Source organism: Phialemonium atrogriseum (assembly GCF_030411735.1).
Source record: "Phialemonium atrogriseum strain 8032-3 unplaced genomic scaffold QBC33scaffold_39, whole genome shotgun sequence".
NCBI lineage: Eukaryota > Fungi > Ascomycota > Sordariomycetes > Cephalothecales > Cephalothecaceae > Phialemonium > Phialemonium atrogriseum.
In genome coordinates, this window is record NW_026848176.1 from 14,375 (window position 1) to 27,994 (window position 13,620).

At 56.9% G+C, this 13,620-nt stretch overlaps 4 protein-coding genes across 4 annotated transcripts; 2 read left to right on the plus strand and 2 right to left on the minus strand.

The window, feature by feature from the left end:
• The first annotated feature begins 2,446 nt into the window (after positions 1-2,446).
• Positions 2,447-4,675, plus strand: QBC33DRAFT_551503 (HAD-superfamily hydrolase). Its single transcript, XM_060429186.1, has 2 exons — positions 2,447-3,133; positions 3,201-4,675. Exons 1-2 carry the CDS (start codon positions 2,775-2,777, stop codon positions 4,252-4,254), a joined length of 1,413 nt encoding a protein of 470 aa, XP_060278799.1. The 5' UTR covers positions 2,447-2,774; the 3' UTR covers positions 4,255-4,675.
• On the minus strand, positions 4,333-6,447 carry QBC33DRAFT_600034 (uncharacterized protein; the record flags this gene model as incomplete). Its single annotated transcript, XM_060432065.1, has 3 exons — positions 4,333-4,842; positions 4,904-5,331; positions 5,380-6,447. The coding sequence occupies 3 exons, from the start codon at positions 6,445-6,447 to the stop codon at positions 4,755-4,757; spliced, it is 1,584 nt and encodes a 527-aa protein (XP_060278800.1). The 3' UTR covers positions 4,333-4,754.
• Positions 6,448-10,271: 3,824 nt separating this feature from the next.
• QBC33DRAFT_563577 (uncharacterized protein) lies at positions 10,272-11,365 on the plus strand (the record flags this gene model as incomplete). Its single annotated transcript, XM_060430297.1, has 3 exons — positions 10,272-10,373; positions 10,443-10,620; positions 10,698-11,365. The coding sequence occupies 3 exons, from the start codon at positions 10,272-10,274 to the stop codon at positions 11,363-11,365; spliced, it is 948 nt and encodes a 315-aa protein (XP_060278801.1).
• A 235-nt stretch (positions 11,366-11,600) lies between these two features.
• On the minus strand, positions 11,601-13,305 carry QBC33DRAFT_551513 (ribosomal protein L22/L17). The gene is made up of 3 exons (XM_060429187.1): positions 13,229-13,305; positions 12,236-13,138; positions 11,601-12,175 (listed from the first exon to the last, which is right to left on the minus strand). Exons 1-3 carry the CDS (start codon positions 13,266-13,268, stop codon positions 12,036-12,038), a joined length of 1,083 nt encoding a protein of 360 aa, XP_060278802.1. The 5' UTR covers positions 13,269-13,305; the 3' UTR covers positions 11,601-12,035.
• Between the last annotated feature and the right edge of the window lie 315 nt (positions 13,306-13,620).

Sequence of the window (13,620 nt, forward strand, 5' to 3'; positions counted from 1 at the left end):
TCGAGGGAGGGAACAGGGGCAGTATTCAATTCTCCACCCCTCTTTCTCCCTCTTCCCCTCCCCCGCTCTCCACCCCCCGAACATCCAAAGCAACTAACTGGAGGTTAAGGGCTTGGCGTGATAATTGCATGCAAGGCAAAACTGATGAAAAAGAAAGAAAGAAGGAAGAGTAGGAGATGAAAGCAGGGCAGTAGCCTCGGATTGAACTGCCCGAAGCCAGAGATCACCAGAAATACCCGAAATACCGGCTGCAGGTGAGGTCATCAAAAGCAAGCCAGCTTGGCTTGAGATTCGAAAAAATCCCCCAATATCTGTCCTTAGTGATGGAAGAGTCGGAGAGATTTTGAGTGGACGGCACACTCCCTGCGGAACCGGCGGAGAACCTGCTATCTCCTGATGATCCTTTAATAACATGTACACATTGTACAGTGCTTGTCAACAAAAAGATCATTGAGCGGCCTAACCTCGGTGTTCCGATCTCCCTGGAAGCAGTAACGTTCAGAGTTCAATCCAATCTCATCACACGCCGTTGTTTCGTTGTGGGAAAGCCGCTGGTGCCCACGACATGAACTGACATGGACTCTGATGCAACCCGATCATAATTACGGTACATTCCTTGGGCGGCCCGGTCGTGAAGAAGATAGGCGCGGCGTCCTCTCGTTAGGCTCGGGACATCTCCCTGGGAAGCTAATTTTCCAGCGTACATCCTTGGAATGTTGGACGATTCCTTCGTCCCATGATGTCGCGAGTATTTGGGATCGTGTTTCTATCGAGCCCTCGTATTTCGCCCATATACTAACCAAATTTTTATCAGTCTCTCTTGTCGCGTCTTCTTACAAGGTCTACATTGCCGAGTTGGCAGCACAGTAGAGGAGAGTTGGCACTAACAAACCTGGAAATCTTACCTCTTGCAAGTACCTAGGTACCTAAGCGTGCGTCGCCTCCGTACACTGCAGGTACCACGCAGGCGCATTGCCTCGGCAAGTGACAGAAAATACCATATGGAAGGCCCACATTTGCATCGCCCAACTGGATTGTTCCATGCATGCAGAGGTTTCAAATGTTAGCAAAGATACGGCTTGGGCAGATCCACACTACTAGCTCGCTTCTGCCTTGCTAACATTTGAAACCAAGGTGGAGTTGGAGGCGAAGCATCTCCTAGAGTTTGCAGAGTATCGCCGCAGTGCCGGCTGGCATGTGCCGATCACGTGATCCAGTCATAGAGACTTCAAGTACCCAGGTACACGTAGACGACTCCGTGTGCCTCACGGTGGAATCACGGAGGCTCCGGTCTATAGAGTACAGCTGGACGTTGACTAATAAGCTTTTTCCGCGAGATCTTGCTTTCTGTTCCTGAAACAGATAGGTCGTTCGAATAGATGCCCAACTCGCTGATCGGTACGTAAAATGGCAGGCATACAAAGGTTATCTTCACATGCTGGCGCGCGCATGGTTGAGGTCCACGATTCACAATTACGACAGCCGTCTCGTCAATCATTGTCTTGATTTGGCGAAATCCCTTTCTGCACGCCCACGGATACGCGGTGACTACGGCAAGAAGGTGGTAAACAAACCGGAAACACCTGTGCCGGTTAGACGCCTGTACATGGAGGACCCTGATGAAAGGTGCAGATGTGCTTCCGTGTCTTCGGCCAACGGCCGGAGAAGAGTGGGGTCCCTTGACCTTCTCCGCCGCTAGATGGCCCATTCCATTTTTGGGCTGATTCCACAGTGACGTCACGCAGATTGGCAGTGCAGCCGTAGCGGAGACTTTGCGAAGCATTTTGTGGACCCTGGACCGTATACATGAGCGGATAGGGCCAAGTTGAAGCCTTCCATGGAAGCGTCGTTACGGCTACAGCATATCGAGCGGGTTCCTGCAACGGGATAGGGATCACTACCGTCATTGGACGCTCACCGCTGGTCCCTCACCCTTGAGTTGGCTTGTTGGAAGTTGGGTACCGACCCGATCATCACCATTCCGAGCCACAGAGAACCTCAAGTTTCTTCCAGGCTTCTCCGACTCTTTCCCCCTGTTGGATTCGCCGTCCTTAGCAACGTGTGCTAATTGTAGCTAATCGTTATACCTATCTGAGATACTTATTACCTCCCTACCTCAGGATAACGCCATCCTTTTGCTCTCCCGAGTCAGCCCGGCATTACTTCATGACCTCTCCACCACACCTTAGCTCCCCGTTTTTGCTCCACAAATCCACAAAACGGACCCTGAGTTCTACGTCGCTATTTGTCTTCCGCTATCTCTGTCAGCCTGGGTGTACAAGGTACTTGCCATGCACAGTGACATGCAAGACAAGCGGCCTATTTGCTTGGTGTGACAAGGCAGTAGCGATCCGCCCGCGCGCACGTAGGACCAGCCGGCCAATTACATATTACGTAGTACCTCTTGATCCTTCCCCTGTATCCACATTATCCACAACGTCGAAAACTCGTTCATGATAGTTTCTCCAGCTGCCTCGCCTTCGCCAGAGTTTCGGTGCAGCTAGGCGGCAGAGGCCGTCAGCGGCCATGGGTATAAATATGCCGCGACCCGGCCCCGGTCCAGGACCAGATTTCTCCAGACTTTCATTCATCAACCGTATCTCAAGACAGAGAGATCAAAGAACCTCCGTACTATCATCAGACGAAAGTATCTCAACGACGAACTTTTGTTTTCTCGAGTAGTTCCAGGAGAACCACTTGCGAGAACGTTCGAAAGAACGACACACACTCTCTTCGGCCACAACCCAACGCAACCTTCCCACACACAACCCATCATGTCGCACTCTACTCTTCAGCGACCCGCTCTTCACGGGCGTAAAGCATCCAGCAGCAGCTTCGCCGAGACTTTCGAGATTGCCCGGAGTAAGCTCCAAGACTTCGATCTCGACATCGAGTCTCCCATCGCGGACGCCTCGCCTCCCAGCCCTTCCTCCCTGGTGTCAGATTATTCACCAGCAAGTCTCGCCTCTCCCATCACACACCCCGTCACCCCTGGGCTCGACCCCGATGTCGCCGACAACTTTGCATTCGCATTCGACATCGACGGCGTGCTCGTCCGGGGCGGAGAGGTGATTCCGGAGGCAGTCGAGGCGATGAAGGTCCTCAACGGAGAGAACGAGTACGGCGTCAGAGTGTAAGTTTTGCTACTACACGTTTTGGAACTATCAGTTTTCTCTCAGCTGCTAACATTGCCTCTTCAGACCGTACATCTTCCTCACGAATGGCGGTGGCAAGTTCGAGACAGAACGCTGTATCGATCTTTCCCGCCAACTCGAGATTGACGTCTCGCCCGGCCAGTTCATCTGCGGCCACACGCCGATGAGGGAACTTGCTGACCGGTACCATGGCAGTGTCCTGGTCATCGGTGGCGAGGGCGAGAAGTGCCGGCAGGTCGCCGAGAGCTACGGTTTCCGTGACGTCATCACGCCGGGCGACATCATCAAGGCTAACTCGGCGACGGCGCCGTTCCGCAAGCTCACCGAGCAGGAGTACGCCAACTCCCGCGACCTCCTCGCCGAGGGGCTCAAGTCCCTCAGCGACGTCGTCATCGAGGCCGTCTTCGTCTTCGCCGACAGCCGCGACTGGGCAGGCGACCTGCAGATCATCCTCGACGTGGCCATGAGCAAAGGCGGCCGGCTCGAGACCCGGTCCGAGACCTTCGATGAAGGCCCGCCCATCTACTTCAGCCATAACGACGTGGTCTGGTCGGCGGCGCACGAGCACGTCCGCCTCGGCATGGGCGCGCTCCGGCGCATCGTCGAGGTCGTCTTCAGCGAGGTGACTGGCGGCAAGAAGCTCGAGACGCACGCCTTCGGCAAGCCGCAGGTGGGCACCTTCGAGTTCGCCACTCGCCTGCTCCAGCAGTGGCGGGCCGAGCAGCACGGCCTCGAGGAGAGCGCGCCGCCCGACACGGTCTACTTCGTCGGCGACACGCCCGAGAGCGACGTGCGCGGCACCAACGCCATGGATGCAAAGGCCAAGAACAACTGGTACAGCATCCTCGTCAAGACGGGCGTCTACCAGGACGGCACCGAGCCGGCCTACAAGCCGCGGAAGACGGTGCCCACCGTCCTCGAGGCCGTCCGTCACGGCATCGAGCGCGAGATGTCCCGGAGGTCTGCCGCGACCGGGAAGCTGCTCCCGCTCGACGAGGTCGCCAAGAAGGCTGTCGGGTTGTCCGGTCCAAACGGGCTGAAGGCGATGAACAATATCCCTGCTGTCCAAATCCAGGGCGAGGACGTCGAATGCCAGTAGCCAATCATGGCTTTCCACCATGTCGTTTTCTCTTCTTCCCGAAGTTACTCTAGTAGTGACCCGGTCCTGAATCTTTTCGAGTCTTTCATTTTTTTTGGTCGTTCTTTGGCGAAACTTTTTGATACCACTTTTATTTTTATGCTTTAGAGAAGGAAAACAAACCAAATGACCGCGCACTTGGAACGCGGTCTTCGGATTTGGAACAGTTCTAAAGATGAACTATGGGAGCACAATCTTGCATGACGATAAATGGGGAATGGGGCATTGGATTTTTCAAGGAGTTAGACGTCATAAACCTAGCATAGAAGCTTCTATAAACATGGAGATCTCCACATTGGAGATGGTCACAAAAAAAGAGAAGGGTCCAAGGAATATCAAGTGTCATGACAAACTGTCATGACAAACCATCTTCCATCTTCCATCTTTGCAGTGTTTGACAACGTGACGATGCTGTGTATTGCAATTATAGGTAAGGGAGGTAACTTAGATTGGACCTCCATTCACTGGTAGCTTTGCTTCAACAGGTGCGGCTTCCTGACCTCCAAGTCGATGATCATCTGTCCGAAGAGTCCGTTTGCCCATGAAAACCTGTTCGCATGTCAGTCACCAGTGTGTCGAAGATCATAAGTTCTCGATAGTCAGGACTCACCACTGCCTGGTCCAGTGAGACTGATCAAACGTATTGATACTCTCATGTATCAGCCCCAGTCCATCGGTGCTACCGACAATCTCCCTCAACTGCCCCGCGATCTCGTCGTCGTCGTCCGACGTCAGGATGCGCACGATGGCGGCCATCGGCCAGGCCATTCCCGGGCCCTGGTGCGGGCCCCCCACGGCGCCGACGACGGGGCCCCGCATGAAGTACGGGTTGCCGTTGGGCGTCGCGGCGTCGAGGATCAGCGCGCGCGTGCGCCGGTACACGGGGTCGGCGGCGTCGAGGTAGCCGAGGAAGGGAGCCGCCAGGAGCGACGGGATGTTGGCGTCGTCCATGATCAGAGAGGAGCCGAAGCCGTCCACCTCGAAGGCGTACACCGTGTCGAAGTGTCCGCCGCTGCTGTCGTCCGGGGCCCGCTTGGTCTTGCCCCCGTACCCGCCGCCGCCGCTGGCGGCCCCCTGCGGCGCCACGGGCACGATGCCGTACTTGGCGATGGACGCGCGGAGGGATGCTGCTAGGGCCTTCATCTCGTCGGCCAGGCCCGCGGGGGCGCCGGCGCCGAGGCCGGCGACGATCTCGGCGGTGGGCTCGAGGTAGCGGGCGAACATCATGTTGGCGGGGATGAAGAGCTGGAAGGTGGTGCTGTCGTCGCTGGGCCGGAAGCCGGAGCGGATCAGGCCCGTGCCGGCGGCGACGGGGCTGCCCAGGCCGTCGTTGGCGAAGGTCTCGGTCGAGCGCGTCGTCTGGCGCGTGAACTTGTAGGGGCTGTCGAGGACGGCGCCGTCGGCGCCGTACGTGGGCGTCTGCATGGCCCTCGCGACGCCTAGCACGGCCTGCACGGCGGACACCCACTGGAAGCGGCCGAAGAAGTCGAGGTCGCCCGTGCTGTTGTAGTAGTTGGCGCTGACCTCGAGGAAGGCGGCGAGGCTGTCGAGCTCGTACTTGCACTCGAACACGCTGGCGTTGCTGTACGGCGGCGTCACCGAGTCGGCGGCCGCGGCCCCGTTCTCCGCGGCCGGGATCCGGCTCTCGAGGGGAGCCTGGAAGGAGTTGCAGTACGGGCTGGTCAGGAGGTAGCGGGCCTGCAGGTTGATGACGCCGCGGTACAGGCTGGCCACGCCGTCGCGCGACGGGTCGGCCTTGAGCACGGGCAGGTACGATTGCATTTGGTTGGCGCTGTCGCGCAGCCACATGGCGTTGATGTCGCCCGTGATGACGAAGGTGAGCTCCTCGTCGCTGTTGTTCGCCGCCACGCCCCGCCACTTGATCGCCGTGTCCAGCGTGTTGGGGTACGTGTTCTGGAAGAGCCTGTACAGGTCCGGGTCCGAGATGGCCGACTCCATGCGCTCGATCACCTCCTCGACGTCCGACGAGTTGAAGGTGCGGCAGGCCGGAGCCGGGCGCTGGTATGACAGCTTGTGCTGGCCGGAGCTGAACGGTTCATGGCGTTGCTGGGCGTAGTCTGAGTAGTCGGGGCAGGACTCGGCCGCCGCGGCCAAGCTGGCGAGGAGCGACGACAGGGCGATGCTCGTTTTCATATTTGCGATGACTGGTTACCGATGACAACGCTCAAACGTGTATGGCAGGGTCCGGTTCTATTAGATACTTATCTAACTCCAGGTCCTCGAGCTACCACGGGGGAGCATCAGGTCACACAACGTTCCATGGCGGGGAGAGAGAGGGGGATAGCTCTTGCCCTCGTGTCTTCCATTCACAAGCTCTGGATCCGCAGATCGAGCTTGGTAGCCCGGAGATCATGCACGTCGGGCATGATTGAGATCGACTCCTGGACTGCTGCATGGTAAACTCTGCAGCGTCTTTCCCACCTCTCCCCGCTACTTCCCCGCAATCGTTCTGTGATGTCATGATACGGTGACCGAGTTCGGGAGCTCGAACTGAACGAGGTTCCTAACTAGGTTTCCTTTTGGTCGGGATATGTAGCTGCCAAATCTGGCCGACGGTGGGCTGACGAGGAAAGTTCTTCATGATCAGAAACTAGGTCCGAATCGGTGTGATCAAGAGCCAATGGCACGCTGGGATTTTAGGAGCTTCCCGGCGAACTCAAGAGGTGGTGTTGATGAAAAGAGAAGGTGTGAAGGTGCGGAGATGCGATCGACACGAGCCTCCGCTGCCAATGAAAACATGGCCTGTATCTGCGTGACTACCTGCAGGAAGCAACAATCGCCGGCCGGTCGCCGCAGGCTCGCTGTCGACTTCTCCGTCGCCGCTTTCTTAATTCGAGGCCGGCATCCAATGTTATTAGGGCTTTCTTTTCCCTGAGCATGTTCGGTCAATGTCGGATCTCCAGAGACACGGCGGGATGCAACCCAAATTCTAGAGCCTTCCACAGTTCTCCATCCCCGAGATGCATGATACGGCCTGAAATAGGCGTTCGACGACAGCAAGTAATCTTCATGTGGCATCTCATTACTGAACCTTACGGCGGGCAGTCTTGCGTAGTGTCGTCGAGGATTTGGTCCCCGAACAAGTCCGCCTGCATCCTCGCCCGTAATGGGCATGACAGTCAGTAGCCACCACCCATGTCTCCGACTCAAGAAATAGCATTTTTGACAAAGCTACAAAGCAAATCTTGAATGGCGCAGGAAGGGTCCCGATACGCAAGCGGCCAAAGGTTCAAAATACCAGGGACCCGGGGGCCTCGCCGAAGTCCGCTAGAGACAAGATTAATATCATTTGATCAGATTCTCCTCTTGTCATGGCATCGTACGTAGATGCAGCCCGGAGTTAACAATGGGGTGCCCAGACACCTATCTGTGGTGGTCCCAGGGGGAAGTCCTGGAGGTGCATTTAAGTCATTGTTGAGATCCCGGGCAAACAGCTCTGGTCAACTCTGGTCCCCTTCAGATGGCTCTGGCTCTTGCACAACATTTCATCGCTGATTTAATCCATCCCATTTTGATTCCAGCCATTCCCTTCCCCCCCCCCCCACAAACCTTCCTGCCAAGAGTGGGAGTGAGAAAAGAGAATATGTGCTGGATGCAAACTGTGCTGGAGTGATCCTGACGCGACTCTGATAGTGGCGAGGGGAGCCACATTCCCCAGAGCAAACCAGTGTGTCAGTCAGGAACCCATGTCTCTGCCAGATCGTGCCGGTTGTTTCGGAAGGGATCGAGATCGGGCAGTGGAAATAAAGCCAAGGACGGATGGAGGAATGAAGCTGCCGGCCGGCTACAAAATGCCACCGAGACTTGCATCACCGTGGGACGTAACTTGGCAACTTTCGAGTCTCGATGGACAGACGCGATGAGCCCTATGGCCATCGCGAACACTGGACTTGGGGGGTTTCACCATCTTCTGGCGAGCCACTGTGTATGTTATGATCTTGCCGAGACCGTACCATGATGCCCTAATAAGGACTGATCGAAATCGCGGAACAGAGCTCCAGATCCACATGGAGGAAAGACTCGGCCAGCGCCGGCACTTGCATGATAGAAAAGTCGGGCAGGTGATATCGGCCGGTGATGTCGGTCCTGTTCTCTGTTTCCCCTCTGCGCCGGAATGTATTAGACCTTGCTAGACGTAGCGCGCTGGCATGCTAACATCTCTCGTGACGCGATGGTTGGGTTATTTAGTGGAGTGTGCTTCGAAGTGGTGCTGCGGGTGGGGGATCTACAGATTACTGGTGCAGAAGAGTTCCAGGGCGCGTCTGGAAACCGCGGGGGTGCCCTTGCATCTTTAGGGCAAAGCCAGGGGTGACTAAAATTAGTCCAGGAGCCGGCGGGGGCCTCCGAGTTCCCGGGAATGAGTTCGCGTCTTCCAGGTTCCCACCAAACCCCTGGTCTAGGGGTACCTATGTACCGCAGCTGCCCCTCAAGTGATAACAAAGACCAGGAAGCCAACGCCCAACACGCGTTCAGGAGAATCATAGTCAGGCCACGAGTTGGGCGACGAGAAGGGGAGAAAAGAACGGAGTCAGCCAACTGGCAGCTTCTTCTAGCTACATGGGAAGCAACGGCGGGACAATGCATTCGTGTACGGATAAATTTTTCTAGGGCTGCTTCTTCGACCCCTGGTATTCTCATCTTCCCTGGTTGGTCGCTCGCCCCTGCATGCTCCCAATTTGGCGCCTGAAATGTAACACACTAAAGGTAGTGGCTTAGACTGCCAGCCCTGACGGCGATCTCCCAACATACCCGTTGTCTGGGAAAAAAAGGAGCTCACTCGTCCGAATCGTCCCAACCTTAGAGAGGCCTTGATGTGCCGAAGTCCGGAGTAGGTAGGCGGCTCCCAAACTCCGGGTTCGAAAGGTTGAGGCAGGCGTGCATGCATCAGCATCAGCATCAGAACCAGACCGCCATTATTAACGACAGCGATCGGCATGATATGATGGGTGATGGGTGATGCGATGATGGGATGATGTAGTGTGGGATGCTGATGGGCGCCACCCACCATCACTCAGCCGCCCACCCAAAGGCAGCGTTCCTAGATCTACACAATAACGTTCCTGACTGCCGTCTCGTCTCCTTGCAGATCGAGTGTGACTGTGAGGGTGCGACCCGCCGGCCACCTACCCCTGCTTGGCACGCAGGGAGGGGGCCACAAAATGAACTTCCTTGGTCATTCTGTGGCTGTAGCATTCCATCCTTGCAACCCTCGTTTCTTCCCCCTTCAATTATGGAACGACAAGGATCCCTCTAATCAGAGATGTGAAGCTGCGTACCGTACCCGTAATCGATCCGTGGATCCCTCCGATCCCTCCTAGTCAGTCATGCGGTCGCCTTCCTCTTCTGTCTGAGCTTTCTTCTCTTCACCTCGTCGTTCTTGTCCTCGTCGACTCGGTGCCTACTATTCCGTCTTCTCTCACTAGAGTCACTCTTTCTCTCTATCCCTTTTCTGTCCGGCTTCCTTTCCTTCTCCCCACTCTCGTCGTTCTCTACCACAATATCACCTTCACTTGTCCCGAGGCAGTGCTCCTCCACTTTCCCTAAACCACACTTTCCTTCGCTCCGTGTCTGTCCATATCCCGTCCGTTGCGGTTGTTGGTTGTTGTAACACCTCAACGGCGGCATTATAACCGACCCCTCCCTCTTTCCGCAAGCAGGACCAACAATTTCATTGTCATCCCGAGAGAAAACTACCAGGGGACAATGACCTGCGTTGTGCCGCAGTGAGGAAGTTGAATTTGGTCCTACGCTCGTTCTCTACCCCCACATCTTGGGTCAAGTTGCCGAACAGGCAAACTTATATATTCTACACTTTGGCCACGGAGCCGAGGAAACTTCACTTATATCTTGGGACCTCTTTTTGTTCTTCCTGAACATTCCGTCGTCGTGGTTCTAGCTTGTGGTCCTCAAGCTTGTTCGCCTACCTGCCTCGGTCCACGAAGACCCGACAACACACAATGCTTCTTCTTCAACACTCTCCAGTCTCGCTTCTGGCACTGCTTCTGGCAGTGTCGCAGATAGCGGCTGGCGAAGACCTTTCCTCCCTGCCAGATTGCGGAGTAAGTCTGCTCGATCTGCCATATCTAAACCGACCCGTGATCTTACTGACGCCCAACTTCTTCCCGCAGCAAACTTGCGTCAGCGATGTGATGGGAGATCCCACTCTCCTGGGCTGCGGATCAGGGGCCACAGCTTGCATGTGCGCCAACCCTGCGTTCCAATTCGGCATCCACGACTGTGTCGTGGCACGATGCCCGCCCGACGCCATCGCCACCGTGACAAACTTCGCGATAGCGTTGTGCGCAAGTAAGCCCTCCCTCCCTTCTTCCCCCGAAGCCAGCTAGCAATTAGACTCGGTCAGTTCGCTAACAACACCGCAACAGCCGCCGTCTCAACACCACCACCGGCCAGTACACCCCTGGTCTCCGACGCGGCAGCAGTACCAGCGACGAGCGCGCCCGTAGCCTCGCCAAGCACCCCCTCAACCCCCCTCCCCATCAGCACATCAGTGGCACCGGCCACACCCACCGCGGCGGCCAGCACCCCGTCCTCCGACCCGGCCCCTGCATCGTCAACCGCCCCCACCGAGCAGCCCATCACCACCACTGCCGCGGCCGCCACCACGGAAAGCACAGCCGCGGCCGCGACCACGACTTCCGAGGCGTCTCCCACCACCGCGACCGCCACCCCCAGCAGCACCGCGGCGGCCTCGGCTCCCCTGTCTACGGGGACTAAGATCGGCGTGGGCGTCGGCGCGGCGGCGGCTGCGGCGGGCATCATCGCGGCGGCGGTGTTTGTGCTGGTGCGGCGGCGGCGGCGGCAGGCGGACCAGTCGGACGGGTACCTTCGGCAGATCCAGATCTCGCAGCCGATGGCCGGGTCGGGGCGCAGCTTCGCGGGGGGCAGTGGGGATGGTGGTGAGAGCTTTGATGGGGGTAGCCACCACGGGGTGGCGATGTCGAGGTATGAGACTGGGTTGAGTGAGTTGGAGGCGAGGAGTAGGAGGTATGAGGATATGCCGCCGAGGGAGAAGCCGAGGTATATTGTGTGAGTTGGGGGGGGGAGATGCTGGGTGAGGGGGAGAGGTGGTGTGCGTGTGGATGTGGGTGTGGATGTGGGTGTGGTCGTGGAAGGGGAAGGATAAGTGGAAGTTCAAGTGAAGTGCGCAGACTGAATGGAGCACGGGATGCTGCGATTTATCTGTCTATATCTATTTTGGCAGATACTAGAACGCGTTGATCATGAAATTTCTGTTTTTGTCACGCACTCGTTACTTATTTTGTTCTCGGGCGAAAGACTAGGACAAGAACAGGAACGGCCAAAGTCAGGTTGCTATTGCCCTAGGTAGTGATGAATATATCAATCTTGGAACGGCATATTTTTCTTCATTTTTTCTTGCGGGCAGTAAGGAAATAGGGGCAGAGTGGTTGCCCCGCGAATCAATTCCCAGAATGCAGATTCTAGGAACGAATGCTAGGTTCCGCAGTATATTTGTGTATCATGGATTTTTTACAGGCATGGGAGGCTCGACAGACAGAAAAAAAGGGTGCTTGATACATGTGCCTGTCTATTTGTCCAGACTTAATCGTACAACGGACAACTCTGAGTTCGCGTCCTCGATAGATAGCTGCGTTGTTGAGGGTCCATAGCCATCCATCATGTTGCCTGATGAAGACACCTAACCCAATCCAAGCAATTGACCATCTTCGAAAACACGCCGTTTACCACGAGTAGTACTGCCTCTGCGCCGTGACGGGCCGGTCGGGAAGATGGACCCACGGGCCCTGTCGGTACTTCTTGGCCTCGCGCTCCTGGTGCTCCCGAATGCGAGTCTTCTCTTCCTTGAGCACGACCGAGATGCCTGCAAGCAAAGAGGGTTAGTTCGACCATCTTCCCAGGTGACGAAAGCAAGGGAACTCACTTGTAGAGGGCCTCTTCATGATGTTCATCCTCCCCCTGGCACGGTAGTCCTTCTTGAAACCCCTCCAGGGCCCGCGCCCAACCCACGCCTCAGCGACGTACATCCTCGTCGGGTCGTCGATCGTCACCCACTGGCCGTCCTTTGTTTGGACCTTGGCCACCTCGTCGGGCGCCTCCGTCGCCCCGCCGACACGCCCGAGCCCCATACCCCTCTCGGCGATGGCGCGGTCGCGGGCGACCTCGAGCTCGGCGCGCACCTCGCGGGCCATCTTCTTCTTGCTGTAGCGCATCTGCTCGAGGGCGTCGGCGACCGTCTTGCCCTGGATCTGGTGGGCCAGGTGCACGAGCTTCTTGACGCTGGTCGGCAGCACCAGGCTCTTGTACAGCATGCGGCGCTCGGTGCGGGCCAGGCGCGCCGCTCGCGGCTCCCGGCTGAACGGGTCCGTCGCCGACGTGGCGTGCCGCAGCACCATCTTGCGCTGCCAGCGCACGCGGCTGCGCGGGTCCGGGTCCGTCGCCCGCGAGAGGTGGTCCCGCAGCAGAGAGGCGCCCGCGGCGCCCTTGGGCTCGCTGCTCTTCGCACCTAGGTTGACGCTGGGCTCGACCTCCTTGGGCGTTGCGTTGAGCTCGTCTGCGAAGATGGACGCGTTGCCTTGTTCGGGGTACGTGAGGTGCTTGATCAGGCGCTCCCGGACCCAGCCCTGCGTCAGCTGCTTGGGGTTCGGAATGTTCTGCTCGGCAGCTGCCTTCTTGGATTTGCGGCCGCCGAACCAGGCATGGCGACGCTGGGGTCTGTTGAGAGAAAGAGAGAGCGCGCTCGAGGGCGATGGGCCCAGGTTGAGGGATTGAAGTGCCGGGATGAGGCTGCTCGCGGCGGATGAGCTGGGACAGAGCGTCGTCGAGGCTGGTTGACCAAGGGGTTCATGTTAGCTGGCAGGTCCGGATGGGACAGCGGGGTCTCAATGGGATGTCAATGAGCAAGGGGCAATCGTACCGGCTCTTACCACCCGCCTTGACGGCAGGTTGAGACTCATTGTGGCGGGTTAAGCTGCATTAAGATGCTCGTTCGATGAGTCTAGGTGGACGTCGAGAAAAATCTCAGGTTCGATTGAAGCTCGCGATGAGATGTGCGCTAAGCCGCATTTGGTAAGCCTCGCCTCCATATCTCAGGGGTCCATGCTTCTGAACTTCGGACTCCCATCAAAAAGTGCCTCTGTTGAAGATACTATCTGATTAAATCTATGGATGTATTGATAAGTAAGCTAGACAGGTACTGGTAATTCTTTAGAATAGTGACCAGCTCTAGTACTCGTGGACGAATTTCCATTGTCAGGATGCAAACTAGAGTCGTGGGAGGAAGTCCCATGACGTTGTTATCTACATGTT